The sequence below is a fragment of the Corapipo altera genome, unplaced genomic scaffold (genome assembly GCF_003945725.1).
Source record: "Corapipo altera isolate COAL_440 unplaced genomic scaffold, ASM394572v1 193, whole genome shotgun sequence".
Classification (NCBI taxonomy): Eukaryota; Metazoa; Chordata; class Aves; order Passeriformes; family Pipridae; genus Corapipo; species Corapipo altera.
The window spans coordinates 199,870-218,720 of NW_020884996.1; the positions used below are offsets into that span (position 1 = coordinate 199,870).

Genomic DNA, 18,851 nt, shown 5'->3' on the forward strand with positions numbered 1-18,851 from the left:
TGAGAAGAATTCCTCTTAAACAGGGAGAAAACAGGTGTGAGCTTGTTATGGAGCAGGTTTTTCGTGTCTTCTTGGCCACTGAAAGCTAAAAGTTGAATTTCCTCCATTTTGAAGCAGCAGCAATGAGGAGAATCTGAGACTGGAAGGTCCCTGAGGAGCACCTGGTGCTGGAAGCTGTCCCTGCCATAGTGAATTCCCTGTGACATCATTCCTTAAAGGCCTCCAGACTGATCCCTGGATCCCAGCATGGCCTGTCAGCTTGCTTTTACTGAAACACTTGTTTAATTCTTAACTCACAAGACATTTGCTTATTTATTTTCATTGTTCCTGATAATAATTCTAAGCCATTAGAGGGGAAAATTGTATTCAGAAATGCTGTTTCACACTTTATTTGTTTGATGATTTAAAGCAATAGAAAATAGCACATTTGCTGGCTTTTATAGTCTGATAATTATCCACATCCATCAAGCCCCATTCCAGGGGAATAAACAAAACACCAAGAAAATTACACTATTAATGACATCCTATGATGGCAAAGAGGAAGGATCTTTCTTCTGTGTTAAGGATAAAGAGGGGACTGTCCAGTTAAAGTTATGTTTGGGAGAAATTCTTCCCTGGGAGGGTGGGGAGGGGCTGGGATGGAATTCCCAGAGAAGTTGTGGCTGCCCCAGCCCTGGAAGGGTCCAAGGCCAGGCTGGAGAAGGGAAGGCTCCAGGGAGACCTGAGAGCCCCTTCCAGGGCCTAAAGGGGCTCCAAAAGAGCTGGAGAGGGAACTGGGACAAGGGATGGAGGGGCAGGACACAGGGAATGGTTTCAAACTGCCAGAGGGCAGGGATAGATGGGATATTGGGAAGGAATTCCTCCCTGGGAGGGTGGAAGGCCCTGGCACAGGTTGCCCAGAGAAGCTGTGGCTGCCCCATCCCTGGGAGTGTCCAAGGCCAGGTTGGAGCAACCAGGGATGGTGGGAGGTGTCCCTGCCCATGGCAGGGGTGGAACTGGATGGGCTTTAAGGTCCCTTCCAACCCAAACCATTCCATAATTCCATATTAACAAAAGCAAACTACCATTACAAGGAGATAATTTTCTCACACATTTGTAGCTTTGGGGCAAAACCTTCTGAACTTTTGACCCCGACTCAGGAACTCAGAGAATCAGATGGAGGTAGAGAGCAGAAATGCTGGAATTAATGTTTCAGGACACGAGTTTGGAAGCTGAAGAGTGTTTCGTGTAGAACAGTAAGTTCTGTTTGAGTACAAGTGATACTTGATCCCCTTCAGGGACTTTGTGTTGTTTTGGTAGGAAGTAGAAAAAGGTAATTGGAAAGGCTCAGGATATCACGTTCAGATTGTTGACTTGGGGGTGAGGTGACATTTGAGTCGTGTAACTGTAATTTTTTTTTATCCTGAGCTCTTTTTTTCTTTCCCCACCCTGTAAATCTCCTGTTCCCTGGCAGAGCAGCAGCACATCATTCACTCTGCAATCCCACAGATTGCTGAGTGGCAGGTTTTTGGGGGGAGCTTGGCCTTTTCTCTTGGTCAACCACTGCAAGGCTGACCCTTGGAATTAGTCCCTTGGTTTGTTTGCAAGCCCAGTTCCTTGGAATTTTGATCTACCCTCAAACAGCTGCTGCTTTAGCACTATCAACATAAACTTGGCTTTTCTGGGGGACCAGGTTGAACCAGGAGGGGACAAATTCTGCCCTGGCTCAAGGTCAGTGTTTCCAGCACTGTTGGCTTCTCTGGTGGCTCTTGTAGAACTTTTCTCTGCAGCAGAAATAATCTATAAAAAGATGGTTCTTAAGAAAGGCTGTTCAAATATTTATGCTGCCACCATCACTCCTTTTTACTTGAGGTTGCTTAGGGGAGTGGAAAATCCTTTCTCCATCCAGGTGAGTCCTGCTCCACACCTGATCCAACCCTAACCCAAAACTGCCCCTGCCAAGGGGCTGAAGCCTCAGGCAGTTCTCATTCCAACAGTCCTGACACATCCCAATCCATGGAGACTGGGTCTGTTTTGGCCAATTGATATAAAAGTGGTATTTTGCTTGTTTTGAAGTTATTTTTTTCCTTCTCTGCCCTTGTCTTTGTGGAAAGCATTTGTCTGTGATCTGAATGGGACAGAGGAGGGGAGGAGTTCTACATGTCTTAATTTTTTAGTTTTCTTTTTCAAGATTTTTAATAGGGTGGAAGAGGGGTTTTTTTGTATTTTTCTAGAGAAAATACATTTAATATTTTAGCCAGGAGATTTAAAGGAAAATAACCACAAAAAAAATATTGTTAAAGTATTCAAAGCTGTGCATCTTGATAAGGAAATTCTTGGATGTGCTCTTGCCTGGTGATTGTCCCTGGAATTAAAGCTTTGCAGTTGAGCTGAGCCCCAGTTGTGGGGGCTGAGCCACATCAGGACTTTTGTCCCCGCCACGTGCTGGATTTTGTCCCTGCCAGTTTTTCCCACTGGAAGCAGGAGGACACCCAAAAAATTTTATTTATTGCTCCAAAACTGCAGCAACTCCTTTGACTGCAGCAATTCTGAGTGTTTGAATTGTTGTTCTGCCTCACAATCAATCAGCTGATGTGTAGATGGAGCTCAGTCTGTGCCATACGTTCCCAGCCTTCTGTTTCTCTTGCTGGCTCCAAACAGCAGCCCAAATTCTGCCTTTATTGCCTGTCTTTATGTAAATCACTCAGATCTGTGAGCAGAACTCAAAGCACAATTTGACCTACTTTGAATCCTCTCCTGCTGTTAATTTTGTGAATCCTCTACAAGAGGTGCAAAGGGGGGGATGTGTGGTAGGCTCAGCTTCCTAAAGCCCGGCCCAAACAAAAAAAGTGGATTTCTAAAATGGGAGTCAGCTCTTACCACTCTGTGCTGGGCTATTTTCATTTCTCTATTATTACATATAGTTCTTTTTTATAAGCTGGAAATTCCTCCTCTCTGGCTGGTTTCTATCCAGGCAAGTCCTTTTTCTTTGTCTCTCCACGGGCTGTTCTCTAAAGCCTGGCTTGGCTTTTTGCAGGCTGCAGTTTCAGATAACACAATAACCATGTTCCAATGTATTAAACTTTTAACATCCTCAAGATTCAATTAATCTTATCTTTACAACTCCCAATTACAGGCACTAATTAAGTGAAGGTTGCATTGTAGACTGGGGATATTACATTAATCATCAGCAGCCTTGTAGCCATAAATTAGTTCTTTCCCAATCCTTCAGCATTTTTCCCAGAAGGAATGGAATGTCTCATTTCCCTGTTTTAAGGGACATTAATCCCACAAAGGAGCTTTGGATCGGGATTAGTTTTATCACATTTATGTAAGTGATGAATGGTCTTTGTAAAATAAAAGCCACCAGCTTTGTCCCACACAACTGGAATTGAATTGTTTGATAATTATGCAATTTAAGGCACTGTCAAACTTTGGTCAGGGGATGTTGGGAGTCCATTGCTGCATTTATTATTTTACAAGATTAGGGGCTACACAGTGTTTTGCCTGAATTTTTTTGTTTTAAGCCATCAGTTGAAATCAGCTTAATGTCTAAATCTTGAAGCCCCCTGTGTTTGATTTCTGTCCTGTGTTATCCTCCCAACCTGCCAGGCCACAGCAGGTGCATTTTGATTTTGTAATACAGGAGAAATGGCTTTTATCTGCTCCTCCTTACGTTGCAGACTCGAGTTTTAGACTTGAAAATCGAGGAGTTGGCTGAAATTCCTCTCAACTCAGGTGTATTTTGAGCTTTGTCCTAAGCAGAGCAATGTGTGCACCTGCTGTTGAGATGGTGCAAATTCCCCCCTGCAATATCCTGTTTGCAGCTTGTTGTAATGAGGCCTGATGGCTTTGACATCTTTATTGGAAATAGCAAAAATAATGCATTTTTTATTGTTCTCTTTGAAGAGAACTTATTGCTGGCAGTAAATACCATTCTCCCAAATGTAAATTCTCAGAATTCCCCATCACTAAAAGCAGGGAGAGCCACGTTTCACTTGCTACACTGTGTAACCAATGATTTACAAATTTCCATTGGCAAGATTATGTGTGGCATCATGTTAAACACACTCAAGTATTTATCATTTGTCAGGGTGTTTCCTTCCCTCCTTTTAACCTGAACACATAAATCTCACCTGATTTTTTTTGCTCCTGTGAATATTCAAAGCACTGAGGGAACTAAAAGCTTTTGGAAGAGAAAGGAAAGTGGTTTTTGGACACGATGGTCACACACAGCTCTTTGTCTGTGACCTCTGGGACTTCAGGCACTTAATTGTTTTTCCAGTTTTATGGTCAATAATTTGCACTCCAAAAATATTGCAGCCAAATCCTTTTGCACCCTTTTTACCCCTAATCTTACAAAACTGGCTTTAAGAAGTGTAGAAGTTTGTTCTTTGTACCCTTTAAAGTTGTTTTTCCTCAGCAGGCCCTTCATTTTCATTCACCTCATTGAGAAATTATTGAATGTTTTAATTCCATTATTCACATCAACCAATAAAATGCAGCACAGACAAAAGGACTGAGCCATAACTGCTTCAGCCATGGGGAAGAATATTTACTTTTTGGAACAAAATGAAAACTATTTGCACAGAAAATGGTTGTATTCCAAAGCACACAGACTCTCCTTCACACCTTTTTCAGCCCATCCAACATTTCTTGCTTGTTAATCTTCAGCACAATTTTATTTTTGCAGATCTGTTTCCAGTGGAAAACACACCTGCTGTTCCCTATACTGATTTATTTCTGGTTTTCCAGTGCTGGACCATCACTTTGTCTCCTTGATTTTCCTCCTACCCTGTGAAATCTTGTGATGCTGTTTTAGAAAATAACACACCTCTAAGGAGTTTTATTAAAATCCAGAGTTTCTCCCATGAATTGTGTGTTCCTGATGCATTTCAGGGGTATAAAATTTGGGTTTATTTCCAGGCAATCTGTGCTGTGCTGATGGTTATTCCCCCACTCCTTCCTGGCCTTTTTCTTTAGCTGGTTTTTACATTGCAGACTGCTGCTTTTGGTGTTTAATTGGTGTTAATCTCTCCCAGGTATGCCATCCCTCCGGAACACGGCAAGAGGCTGGAACGTCTGGCAAAAGGTGAGCTTGGAGTTCTCAAGGGATTGACAAAGAACTGGCATTGAACTGACTGGTAGAATTTACTCTTGCCAAGAGCTGCTTGAGGAACCTGCTGCCTTGGTGGAGCCAAAAACCTTGGCAGGGGCTTTTCCTTTCCTCAAAGCCTCTGTTTGTGCCACACCATGACCCCGACTAAAATTGCTTGGAAAAGCCTTAAGTTTTGAGGCATTGAGACCAAACCCTTCCATGGCTGGGCAGTGGGTTTAATCACAGAATTCCAGAGTGGTTTAGGTTGGGAGGAACCTTAAAACTCATCCAGTTCCATCCCAGGAACATCTTCAACAATCCCAGGTTGCTCCAAGCCCCATCCAACCCTTGGATACTTCCAGGGATGGGGCAGCCACAGCTGCTCTGGGCAACCTGTGCCAGGGCCCCACCACCCTCCCAAGCAGGAATTCCTTCCCAGTATCCCACCTAAACCTTCACCTTCTTGGACAGTGGGGATTTGTGTTGTTCCAGAGGTGTGAAGTGCAGCCCGGGGCTCTCCTGGTTCTGCAGGGACAAAGGGGGCCAGGAGCTGTTTTTTCTAACACTCCAAATGTTACATCTGCAGCCTTAGCAACTTTATTATTATTAATTCTTTTCAACCTTAATTAGGGAAGTGCTCAGAAATTCAGCAGCAGCTTTATCATCACACCATGGAATATTAAGGGGTTAGAAGGGACCCTAAAGCCCATCTCATTCCACCCCCTGCCATGGGCAGGGACACCTCCCACTATCCCAGGTTTTTCCAAGGCCTTGGACAATTCCAGGGATCCAGGGACAGCCACAGTTTCCCTGGGCAAACCTGTGCCAGGGCCTCACCACCCTCACAACAAAAACTTTCCTAATATCCCACCTAAATTTCCCCTCTTTCAGTCTGTACCCGTTACTCCTTCACCCTTTAATGACACATTGTGTATTTGCTCATTTTCCTTCTATTTTAGCCTCATCCTCCTTTATTTTTGGTGCAATAAAGACCAAATTAAAAAAAAAAAAAACAGGCAATGAAAGATAAAATAAAGACAGGGAAACGTAGGGGAGGGGGAAGGTCAGAGTTAGTTTGGGCTGTGCTGAACTCCCACCTCTCAAGCTTCAGGGAAGGTGTCTGGCTGCAGAAATCTATATTTTTTAATTTTTTAATTGATGTTCTTGCTATTTTTGTTCACTTGGCAAACGTTCTTGGAGCTGCCCAGCTAAAAAAAGCTCCTGACCCAGAATAATTAACTCCAAACCTCTGTGGTTCATCTCCAGTGAGGGGAAGGGGGATGGTTTGAACCTGGTGGGGAAGTGAAAAGTGAGCAGGAAAATCTGGAGGACTCTGTTTGGATTCAAAAGAAAAGAAGTTCTGAGACTGATTTTCCAGCAAATAAGCAAATTCAGTGTAATGCTATTTCCTGCTGAGAGTCTGACATTTGATTGAATCAAATCGAATTTATTAATAAATGAATTAAATAAAAAGTAAAAATAATAAATAAATTAAATAATTTAAATTAATGAGAATATTATTAATAAATAAAATGTAAATAAAAGTTATAATTTTATTTAATAAAATAATAAATAAATAATGAAAATAATTTTAATAATAATAAATAAAAATTAAAACTGTAAGAATAAAAATTAAAAATTAAACATAAATAATTAAAAAATAAACATAAAAATAAACATAATAAATAATAATAAAATAAACATAAAATAAAATAATGGGATAGAAAATAGAATAAAAATTATAAATATAATAAAATTGAATACAAAGAATAAAAATAATCGATTAAAAAATAAATATAATAATAAAATAAAATAATAAAATAAGAGAATAAAAAGAATAAATATAATAAAATAGAATACAAAGAATAAAAATAATAGAATAAAAAGAATAAATATAATAATAAAATAAAAATAATAAAATAAGAGAATAAAAAGAATAAATACAATAAAATAGAATACAAAGAATAAGAATAATCAAATAAAAAGAATAAATAAAAAATGGAATAAAAATAATAAAATAATAGAATAAAAGTAATAAATATAATAATAAAATAAAAATAATAAGATAATAGAACAAAATAATAGAATTTTAAAAATAATTTTATAAGGAGAGAGTGCCAAGGGGTTCAACTGATTGTGTGGGATAAATGTAGAACAACTGGGTATGAATTTCCTAGGGCAGGGCAGTGTTGTTTTCCTGTGCACTGAACTCTTTGATCCCTAAAAACAAATAATATTAGAACTGTCTGCTGAGAAATGATGCATTTCAAAGCTACAGTTCAGTCTTTTGCCAGGTTTTAATAGATAAAAAAGTGATTTTTCTGAGAAGTCAGTCAATCCAGAGGACTTGTGTTCTACAGGCTCTGAAATCCCCCTCCAGCTCTGACAGAATTAATAATGAGTTTCTTGCTGTTTGTAACTAATTTTTACGGATGATCGATTTTTGGACGGTTTGTGCCGTAAAACCAGAGGGAAATTATCAATGATCTGGTCTTTATTTTAGTTTTCTGGCCCTTTGGGAGGTGGGATGGGGGATATTTTACAGCTCCAAGGAGGCAATTTTGCTCCCTGACCATTCCCTCTGTCCTCCACATCCATGGGCTGTACCAGGGAGAAGTTTACTCTGGAGAAATGAGTGTGCAATTAATATGGAAAATGAATAGCTGAGCTGTAAATGGGCTCACTGGGAGAGCTGTGGAGCCCACAGAGAGCATGGTAATGTGTTGCCATGTTATTGGTGCTAATCACTTAAAATGGGCTTCTTTATTAGTGGCTTTAATGAGAGCCACTTAAACTGTGCATTAAAAAGAGGGACTGCAGAGAGGAAGGACAGACTGGGTAGCAGACAGTCATAATTTTAATTGAAATGCTTTTAGTACGAAAATGTTGAGAAAACCTGGAATCCAGTAATCCTTTTCTCTTTCTGAAACCCTTCCCATTATGTCTCATCAATTACTTTTGTTTCCAGAGCTTGGCTTATTTATTTTCCTAAATGGTGATGGGTTTGAATCCCTGCAAACACACAACTTGTCACTGAGTCACCCACTTGGGGGGGAAAAAAACGTGATCTTGAAGAAAATGGGGGTTCATTTGTTGGCATTTATTCAGTTTTTACCACCATTTTTAGTATTCTTAATTATTTGGGGTTGTGGATCCTGTAACTGAGGTGAGCTTTGATGGTGCTGAGGTTCTGGCTGGGTCAGGTCCTGCTGTCTCTGCCACTTCTCAGTGACCACTGAACGTGTCCCCACCACTGCCTGGGAGGGAGATGTTTTATTTCCTTTCTTTTCCCTGAATATTAACATTTACATGCTGATTTTTCCCTTCAGGGAGTGGTCTGTAGGGCAGATTGCTTTGGAATCTAACAAATTGTATTACTTGCCCAAGAATATTCCAGCAGCCCACCAGAGGAGGTATAAAAATAGTGTGGGAGTGCTTGGAGTAGATGGTGCAGGCTGGGACTTTTTCCTGGTCTGTATTCAGAAAAAAAGGGGTCAGGGTTTGGGGTACCAACCAAAATCTAAGAGAGACAGGTTATGTTTCTTAATTTTCAGGGTTTTACTGATATTTTGGCCAAGATACTTATACCCAGACAGAGAAGACTTAGATGCAAACTCTCATTTTGAAGGGAATTCAGGCTTAGGTCAACGCTCTCAGGGGCAGAGGGGGATTGTTGGGGTGTCCTGTGCAGGGCCAGGAATTGGACTCAGTCCTTGTGGGTCCCTTCCGACTCAGGATATTCCATGTTTCTATGATTTTGGTATCTCCATGAAAGTTTTTGTCACAAAACTTATGCAATATTTTAAAAAACATGCTAATTCCTGACATCTTGCTCATTTGCTTTTGTTTTATCTGTATGAATAAGGCAGATTTCAATTTATCAGCTCATCTCTGCTTAACAAATCCATCAGATATAACACCCCTGTAGTGATATTCCTCCTTTAAATGTCTCCACAGGATTTTTCCCAGGAAGCTCTCAGGGATGTGATGCTTTCCTCCGTCACAAGATGACCCTCATTTCTCCCTCCATCCTGAAGAAATACGGGATTCCCTTCGACCGGGTACGTCCAGGGATGCAGGGAACACACTGGCAGCTTGTTGGGGTGCACAGGGCACAGCACCTCTCTTTTGGGGGAAAAATTCCCTGGGGAGAAATTGGTTTGATTTCTAAGTGCATTGTTATGCTGAGTGTATCCTGTTGGTTCAAACCAGGAAAGGAGCATTTGGGTTTTTGGCTGAGACACCGTGAAGTGAAAAAAAGCTTCCACTGAACAAACTCTGGCAATTCAGGAGCCTCTCAGGTAGGAAGGGACAGGCTAATCCAGATGTTCTGGCTTATCAATCATAGAATCACAGAATCAGCTGGGTTGGAAGGGACCTCTGAGATCATCAAGTCCAACCCTTGATCCAACCCCGCTGTGGTTCCCAGCCCATGGCACTGATGCCACATCCAGTCTCATCTTAAAAACCTCCAGGGATGGAGAATCCCCCACTTCCCTGGGCAGCCCATTCCAATGGCTGAACACCCTCTCTGGAAAGAAATTCTTCCTAATCTCCAACCTAAACCTCCCCTGGCACAGCTTCAGACCGAGCCCTCTTGTCTTGCTGATGGTTCCCTGGGAAAAGAGACCAACCCCCCCTGGCTCCCCCCTCCTGTCAGGGAGTTGCAGAGAGTGAGGAGGTCTCCCCTGAGCCTCCTCTTCTCCAGGCTGAACAGCCCCAGCTCCCTCAGCCTCTCCTCAGAGGACTTGTGCTCGAGGCAGCAAAGCTCTTTGGTGAGTCAGGAACACTTATTTTTTTCCTTGTGGATGCAGCAGGAGCCCAAACTGGACGTGCTGGTTCCCTGTTGTGTAAGTGCTCTAAGCCTGGAAGGATCCCTGAGTCTCTTAAACCCTCTTTTTTTCAGCTGAGGGGTCATGTTTGTTTGGTATGATCGTTTTAATGTACTTATTCTTAAAGTCTTCTGAAGTAAATCTCCTCAGCCAGGCTTACAGGGATTTGTATCTGGGCAGGATCAGTCAAACCTCTGCTGTGCTGCGTGTTCCCGGCACACGGAGCCCGGCCTGCCTTGGGATGTGGGAAGTGTCAAAGAATTCCTGGGCCAAACTGATCTCACAGAATCCCACAGTGGTTTGGGTTGGAAGGATCTTAAAACCCATCCAGTGCCACCCCCTACCATGGGCAGGGGCACCTCCCACTATCCCAGGTTGCTCCAACCTGGCCTTGGATACTCCCAGGGATCCAGGAGCAGCCACAGCTTCTCTGGGCAACCTGTGCCAGGGCCTCCCCACCCTCTCGGGGGAATTCCTTCCCAGTATCCCATTTAAATTTCCCCTCTTTCACTTTGAAGCCATTCCCTGTGTCCTGTCCCTCCATCCCTTGTCCCAAGTCCCTCTCCAGCTCTCCTGGAGCCCCTTTAGGCCCTGGAAGGGGCTCTCAGCTCTCCCTGGAGCCTTCCCTTCTCCAGCCTGGCCTTGGACCCTTCCAGGGCTGGGGCAGCCACAACTTCTCTGGGAATTCCATCCCAGCCCCTCCCCACCCTCCCAGGGAGGAATTCCTTCCCAGTATCCCATCTAAATTTCCCCTCTTTCACTTTGGAGCCATTCCCTGTGTCCTGTCCCTCCAGCCCTTGTCCGAAGTCCCTCTCTACCCTTCCCCATCCCTTTTCCATCATCACCTCTATATGGCCAGATTTTTCCAAGAACTCTCACATTCTGTTAATTATGTTTTTTAGGCATAGTTTAGTCAGAGTTAATCCACCTGAGACCTCTTTGCTGAGCCTGCTGATTCTTTGAGGTAGAAGTAAATGATCTTGGCTCTTCTATAGCATAAAAAAACCTATGAATTCATTCAATTCACTGCTCCAGGGACTGTTTGATTTTTCCTGGTGGGGGGTTATGATGAATTAAATTTGAAATGGGATCATCTGGCTCATCAGATGAGCTTCCATGGACCAGTGTGGTGCTTCTGGTTCAACATCAGTGCCTGGACTTGGCCTAGTTAGTTGATACTAAATTGTTCATGGAGAACAACAAACCATTTTTTCCTGTAATTCCACCAGTGGAACCTGATTCCCAAGGGGGGAAATACAGGTACCTGCTCCACAGAGTTGAAAATAATAATGAAAATATCTAATTTGAGGATCTTGTCTGTGCCAGAGGTCAGAAAGGAAAGGAAGTTCTTGCAGGACTTAAAATGTTTGTGTGCTGTAGGTGGGCAGATTTTTCTCCAGAATAAACATTATTGTATGTTTGTTTTTCCATCTGTCTGAGGAAAGTAGCACTGACTAGTAATTTTATATTTATATATAAATATAACCACTAAGTGATTTCTGATCAATAACCAAGCAGGGGCAGCAAAGGAGTTTGTAAAAAAAGGCAATAGAAAGAAAAACTTTCCTTCCAAACTTATTCCAAGGCATCTTTGCTGAGCTGTGTTTGATAGGGATGGGCTACAAAGTGGTTTAAATAAGGGAGTTGCTAATTTATTGCTTGGTAAAAAGTCTTCACCTGCTGAGTGAGGTGTCCCTCTCTGAATATTGTGTTTGTGCCATGAAGGATGTTTGCAGATTGATGGCTGGTGTCTCCTTCATGCTGAGTATAAGTAGTTGTCTTAATGCTAAAAATCTGCTTTTTGTCTTCCTATTTTTTACCAAAATAAAGGAGAGACTAGTGTACACAGAGGACAATATTAATGTCAACACCAAACTTTTTTTTTTAAAGCAAATGTCTTAAATATTAATTATTATACCATGTTCCTTACATATACTTACATAAAATTATTGTAGCATGTCACTTAAATATATTAAATATAATTATTATAGCATCTTACTTAAATATAACTCCTAATCCTGATTTATAATGTGTTTTTATGATAATTACTGCCCTGGAAAGCTGTTTTTAGGTGTAAAAAGGTGGAGATCTCTTCAGTTTGAGCAACCTGTGTCTGAAGCTTCCTGTCCTGAAATAGGAGCTTTTGGAGGAGGATCACTGTTATTCACAAACAGGGAACAAGTGGCATTTTTTTTCCCTGGGAATAGAGATAGGATCCCTCCATCTGAATTCTTGGCAGATTTCAATGAAGTGAATAGGCAGCATTTATAAATCTCTATAATGGTGTTCTGGAAAAAAAAAAAGAACCAGATCAATGCGAGGGCTTTTTAATAATTAAAAATGTGTATTTCTGTAATCTCCTATTGATTTCTCCATTTATTCCTCAAGAGCTTGCAGGAGTCAGTAAATTTGGGGCTTTCTCCATGAGTGGCAGTTTGTGCTGGCTCTCCTTCACTAGTTATTACTTTTCTGCATGGCCTATCCATCATTTTGAGGGCTTTCTAATTTATTGTGGGCTAATGTTGACAGCAGTGCCAGGGCTGACACACACTGTGGGCTCGAAATGAAGACACCAGGATGGAGATTTACTGACAGAAACATAATCTTTGTGTCTTTTGGAGTTACAGTTGTAGCTCTGCTGGGATTTATGGAGGGGATGGATGGGGGGATGCTCTGGGTGAAGGCTGGACTCGAGCAACTCATCCAGAAATCCTGCAGGAGATTCCTGTGTTGTCACAGCAGATTTTAGTACCTATTTTTTAAATTATTCTATGAATGTTAACGACATCAGCAAGTTTAGATGTTGGCCCAGCCAAGTGAAAAGTGTTTGAACTTCCCTCTGTTTCCCTTTCCCATTTGGGCCCATCCTTGTGTTTGGAAGTGCAAGTCCTTTGGAATCTCCGAGCTCCTGGGCTGTGAGTTCTGGCTGGTGGGAAGGGATCCAAATGGAATTGCCTGGCATGTGGCTGCTGTGAAAGGTCTGTCAGCACTTCTGGGTGGGAAAGGCAGGGAAGGTCAAGCTTTGCCTCTCTGCTAATCCATGGAAAGGGAGGTGCTGTCACACACCTGCTGAGCTGGGGAGCTGCTCCCAGCCCACTCTGGTGCATCCAGTTTGCCCTCAGGAGTCATTCCAAACTCGTATTTTACAATTAAATTCTTTGTTTCCCCAATGGCTTCTCTGCATAAGATGTAAAAAGAGGATTTTTTTTAGAAGCATCACAAATTTATTTGGCCTCTGGTTCCAGCTGTAGAGTTTAAGCCTTTTTAATGATGGCCATAATGCTTATTGTTGTTTAATTTTAATAAAGTAGAATCACAGAATGGTTTGGGTTGGAAGGGACCTTACAGACCATTTAGTTCCACCCCTGCCATGGGCAGGGACACCTTCCACCATCCCAGATTGCTCCAACCTGGCCTTGGAGACTTCCAGGGATGGAGCAGCCACAGCTTCTCTGGACAACTTCCAAAGCAGACAAATGATGGGCTGTAATTTTTAAGGTGTTTGACTTTTGGGTGAACAGATGGGAGTGAGGCTGATAAGTGTGAGGGGGGGAATAAATCCAGTGAAAGGCAGGAGGTGCTTCAGTAGGACTCTGCTGTTCAGAGGAGGAAAATCCAGAGTTCTTGGCTCCTCTGGCCTGGTGGTGGGAGTGTGGGTTTGGACCTGCCATGAGCCAAAGTGGTCACAGTCTGAGGATTTATTGATCTCTTGGAATGCTGCAGCCTGAGAGCCTTTTAACTAGAACCTGTGGGTGTAAATAGTTCAGAGCTTGTGCCCTTTCCATGCACTGTTCTGGGCTTTTTCTTTAGGAGAAATGCTTCAGTATTTTTGCAGTTGTCCAGGAATTATTCCAGGTTTAACCGGGAGCTGGCAATGACTGTCCTGCTGACCTTCCGACTGAAAGAAAGAGATTTAACTGGTGGAATTTTTAACAGATCTCTGTTCTGTACATTAACTGACCTGTGGGATGTCTCCTCCTTTTGTCTTTGTTTTCCAGATCACCCAGGAAGCTGGAGAGTTCATGATCACATTTCCTTATGGATACCACGCCGGCTTCAACCACGGCTTCAACTGTGCTGAGTCCACCAACTTTGCCACTTTGAGATGGATTGACTATGGAAAAATGGCAACCCAAGTAGGTGTCAGTTGGGATGAAGTGTTATTTAAACCCCCCAGCTCATGAAATACGGAGGAATGAGAGAGGGAGACTTCAGGACAAAATGGGAAGTGCCACTGTGATGTGCTCTGTCACCGTCCCCTGTGGCTGTTTTATTCCTTTTGGTGGTTCCTGTCATTCTGAGGGTGTAGTGAGGAGTTTCTGAGCTGCTGGGTGTTACCAACACCTTGTGAGCAGGTGCTTTGGAGATTGGTAATTCAGAATTAGTTTTCTGATGCAGCCAAACTGCATTTCACAGTGAGTGAGGTGACTGATATAACCGAGTACAACTCATTAGGTGCACACTGGAGGGGAAGGAATAAGCTGGAAATACTTTTAACCTTTAATAAGACTATGGTAATAACATTCTGAAAATACCTGAATTCCTCTAATCTGTGCACTCAAGTTGCATTTGGAGAGGAGAGTCAGGCTGAAATATGTGGTTATTTCTCATTAGGGCAAATTTCTGTAATGTTTTGTTACTTTGGTTTTGCAACAACACACCTCGTGCATTCTCCCATTTTGGAGTCTGGAGAATAACTGATCAGCAAAGCTCATTCAATGAATCTGTGAGGTTTTAAATTTGGGATCAGTTCCACACAGTCTTTGGGCAAAAGAGAAATGAATGGAGAAGGGGTGGCACTTGAAAATTGCCTTAGATGTTCCTTTGCAGAAAGAAAGACTCAGTTTTCCCCCTAGAATGGCACTTGTAATATCTCTCCTTCACTTCTTTTTCTTCTATCAACTCAGCTTGAGTCTGTAACTTTTGTAATGCAGCCTAATGCTTTCTTGTTCTTCTAAAATAAGCAGATTTGATTGTTTTATTGAGTCCTTAAAGCCCATCCAGTCCCACCCCCTGCCATGGGCAGGGACACCTTCCACCAGCCCAGGTTATTCCAAGCCCTGTCCAGCCTGGCCTTGGACACTTCCAGGGATTGGGAGTCCACAACTCCCCTGGATAATCTGTCCCAGGGCCTCACCACCCTCCCAGGGAAGAACTCTCCATGAATTCTCTCCCCACAAACACCAGGCAGCTCCACTTTCCACCCTCAGCTGGTATTTCCTTAAGCCCCTGTTTAACTCCAAACGAGATTTAAACAAACCTTTTGCCCTCAGAGTGTGACAACACTCACACCTCACCAGGAGCACAACACCCAGCTACCCAAGGGTTAATTAACACGTGATTTGAGCAATATTAGCCAGAAAGCTCAGAACAGACAAGTGGCACTGAGTGCAGAGGGAATAAATTGGGCATCTCCTTCCACGCTTCCCCTTCCTCTGCCCAGCTTTGCTCAGAGCTCTCGCTGCTGCTTGTTCAGTAATTTCACGCCCCGCTGCTCGACAATGTGAGCACGGAGGCTCCATCTAAAACTGCACTTCCCAAATGTCACTTTGTTTGGGAACACATGGCTGAACCCAAAATTGCTTTTAATATTTGAGCTGGAGCTGCTGTAGTGAAGGGGCTGCCCGAATTTCCCTGATAAAACCCCATTTTCTGGGGTGTAATACCAGGACCGTTGGCTGCAGATAAACCTGCCAGACAAGGTCACGGCACACAAAAACCATTCTTTACATTTCTAAACCAAGTTTGCTTGGCTGTTTTTTGAGTTTAAGGTTTTTTCTTACGGTTTAAGGTTTTTCTTACCCTTCCTTTAACTCCAGAACAAATTCAAATGGAAGACCCATCCCTGGAAGTGTCCAAGGCCAGGCTGGACAGGGTTTGGAACAACCTGGGCTGGTGGAAGGTGTCCCTGCCCATGGCAGGGGGTGGGACTGGATGGGCTTTAAGAACCCAATAAAACAATCAAATCTGCTTATTTTAGAAGAACAAGAAAGCATTAGGCTGCATTACAAAAGTTACAGACTCAAGCTGAGTTGATAGAAGGAAAAGAAGCGAAGGAGAGATATTACAAGTGTAATGTCCCTTTTTAAGGTCCCTTCCAAGCCAAAGCATTCTGGGATTCTGTGATCTTCCAGTGTGTGATTTCTGTGATCCTCCAGTGTGTGATTTCTGTGCTCTCAGGCACAATTGGATTATCCTTGCTCACATCCAGCAGATTTGGTTTTTTCCTGGTCATACACCCCTTGATCAAGTTCTTGGGGAGTCTCAGCTGGGCAAAGCTCTGCAGGAACCTGCTGTTCCTGCACTAAACCAGCTGGCTGGAGGTGATTCCCTCCATTCCTTGGGTGATCAGCTCAGCTCTCTTGTCCTGCCAGCACTCCTGAGATTGGTGACAAGGCAAGGTTGGTAATTAACCACTTGTACTGTTCTCCTGGACATTATCCTGGGGAGGAAATTTGGATTCTGCTCTACTGAGAGCGATGCATGTCAGTGGTGTGGTGAGAGAGAGGGAGGGAATGGCTCACCTTGGAGAAACTGTGCTAATTCCCTGCCAGATGGGTGGAATGTTCTGACCACAGAGAACCTGCCCAGGCTGTAAAAAATACAGAATAACCAGCCTGAAGTGGAAAGATCAGCTTCTGAGGCACTGGTTCTGCTCCAGTTGTAAACCAGTTGTCAGTATTAGCTAAAAAATAGCAATGGCTGCAGAGTTTGTGGGGAACTAATTATTTCTTTTTAGTTTTGCACCCTGAACCTGCATTCCTTTCTGCATTCCTGCTTTTTAGTTTCTGAAGACTCTTGGATGCCACCACAGAGGATTTCGGAAGCTGTGTCTTTGACCTTACAACCCTTTTAAACCCAAGATGTTCACTAAAGTGTCCTTCCCCAAGTCGAGGTGGCCTCTAAATCTCCTGCTGTACAAAAAGCTCCTTTCTTTTTATACAATTTTGGTACAATTTGAGCAGAAATTCAAGTTCCCAGGTCAGCTTTTCAATTTCTTTTGCAAACTGGACTGGAAATAAGTGAATGGGAGGGGAACAATTCCTGCACAGACATTCCTGGATAATTTCTGGGTTCCTGTCAACACTTCCATACCTTCATTTACCTCCTGTTTGCTCCAGGGATACTGCTGGAATTATCTATTTCATATAAAATAGGGTCAAGTTGCCCTTCCTTCCCAAATCTTACATTTTAGGTTCTGAAATAAGTAGCCTTTATCTCATCCCAGGCAGTATTCCCATAAAACCCTCCCTGCTCTGCTGCTCAGTCATTTAGGGAAGGGGAAAACAAGACTTTTCCATTTGGATTTTCCTGATCTACAAAGGCATCTTCAAAACAGGGACCTTTTGGATCTCAGCCTGTGCTCTTTTACATGGCTTATTGCTTCTAAACCTTCTCCTCCCTTGTTTTTTTTAATATATATATATATATATATATATATACACTATTGAAATAATCTCGAATTTATATGTGAATATCTGTGATTTGAAGTTGTCTGGCATAGAATTTCCCATGGAAAATTGAAGCTTTCTTCTTGCTATTCAGATCTTAGTAAAACATCAATATTTCCCAAGAAAATAAAATTTGTGAGGTGTTTTTTTTTGCAGAAACTGTTTGGTAATACTGTAAAATTGCTCCCCAAAATAAGAGACATCAGAATTGTATTTTTGCATCACTTTGTGTCTGTGCCTTAACTGACTCTAATTAGACCTTTTTGAGCTTAGAACACATTAAAAAAATCTATTATGAAATAGCATTTCCATAGTTTATTTTTGTCAGACATTCAGAATTGCTCTTTTACTCTAATTAGACCTTTTAAGCTTAGAATACATTAAAAAAAAATCTATTATGGAATAACATTTCCATGGTTTATTTTTGTCAGACAAAGTTGCTGTTGTACAAAATCTTCCACCTTTTTTCCCCACTTATTTTCTCATGTTATTTGTAAACACCCCTAATACCTCACTCTGGGCAAAGCACTGATTCTGTGCAATAAAAGGGAATTTTTACAGGCTTTTTCCTGCTGAGGTGGAAAGGAGATGGTTATTTTTTTTTAGGGACAGTCTTGAAGCTTTGTGTTATGAGTTATTTTCTGAGTTCTGAAGGACTGACTGGGATGTTCTGGTCATGATTTTTGTTAATGAGGGGAGAACACTGAGAGTTCTGTCAGCAGAATAAATACCTGGAGGTTTCCAGGATTCCAGTCCTTGGGATGCTGCTGGAGCAGATGGATGGGTGTCAGCAGGTACCTGGCCCTTCTGGATGTCCTGCCCTTGAGAAAGGGCATGTGAGAGGCTGGGTTTAAATCCAGACTTATATACTGTTGTTATATATTTTATATTTTATATTATATATTATATATTATAAACTGTTCAGGACGTTGCTCACAGGGAATGGGACAGGGTTGGGGACAGTGGTGGCTTCAGGCACCTCAGCTCCCTCCTGCTCAGAGCTTGGCCTAACCCTGAGCACTGAACTGGGGGGGTTTCAGACACTTTATTTTAACCAGACTAGGTCAGGTTTAAATTCTCCTCAGCCTAATTTACCTGAGCTTAATTACTGCAAGGTGTAAAGGATGCTCTTTTTTAATGCTGCTTAGTCATGGCTTTTCCAGCCCAGGGTGACTGCTGCTCTCTGGGATGGGAACTGCTGATTTCTGGGATGGGAATTGCTGCTCTCTGGGATGGGAATTGCTGCTCTCTGGGATGGGAATTGCTGATTTCTGGGATGGGAACTGCTGATCTCTGGGATGGGAATTGCTGTTCTCCAGAATGGGAACTGCTGATTTCTGGGGTTGGAATTGCTGTTCTCTGGGATGGGAACTGCTGCTCTCTGGGATGGGAACTGCTGATTTCTGAGATGGGAACTGCTGATTTCTGGGATGGGAACTGCTGATCTCTGGGATGGGAATTGCTGCTCTCTGGGATGGGAACTGCTGATCT

At 42.5% G+C, this 18,851-nt stretch overlaps 1 protein-coding gene across 2 annotated transcripts in view; it reads left to right on the forward strand.

The window, feature by feature from the left end:
* KDM4B (lysine demethylase 4B) overlaps positions 1-18,851 on the forward strand; it is an 83,100-nt gene that overhangs the window by 19,657 nt on the left and 44,592 nt on the right. For both annotated transcript variants that reach the window (XM_027666564.1, XM_027666565.1), the window contains exons 5-7: positions 5,022-5,071; positions 9,035-9,138; positions 13,908-14,045. In XM_027666564.1, coding sequence (XP_027522365.1) covers positions 5,022-5,071; positions 9,035-9,138; positions 13,908-14,045 — 292 coding nt within the window. The remainder of the gene's footprint in view (positions 1-5,021; positions 5,072-9,034; positions 9,139-13,907; positions 14,046-18,851) is intronic.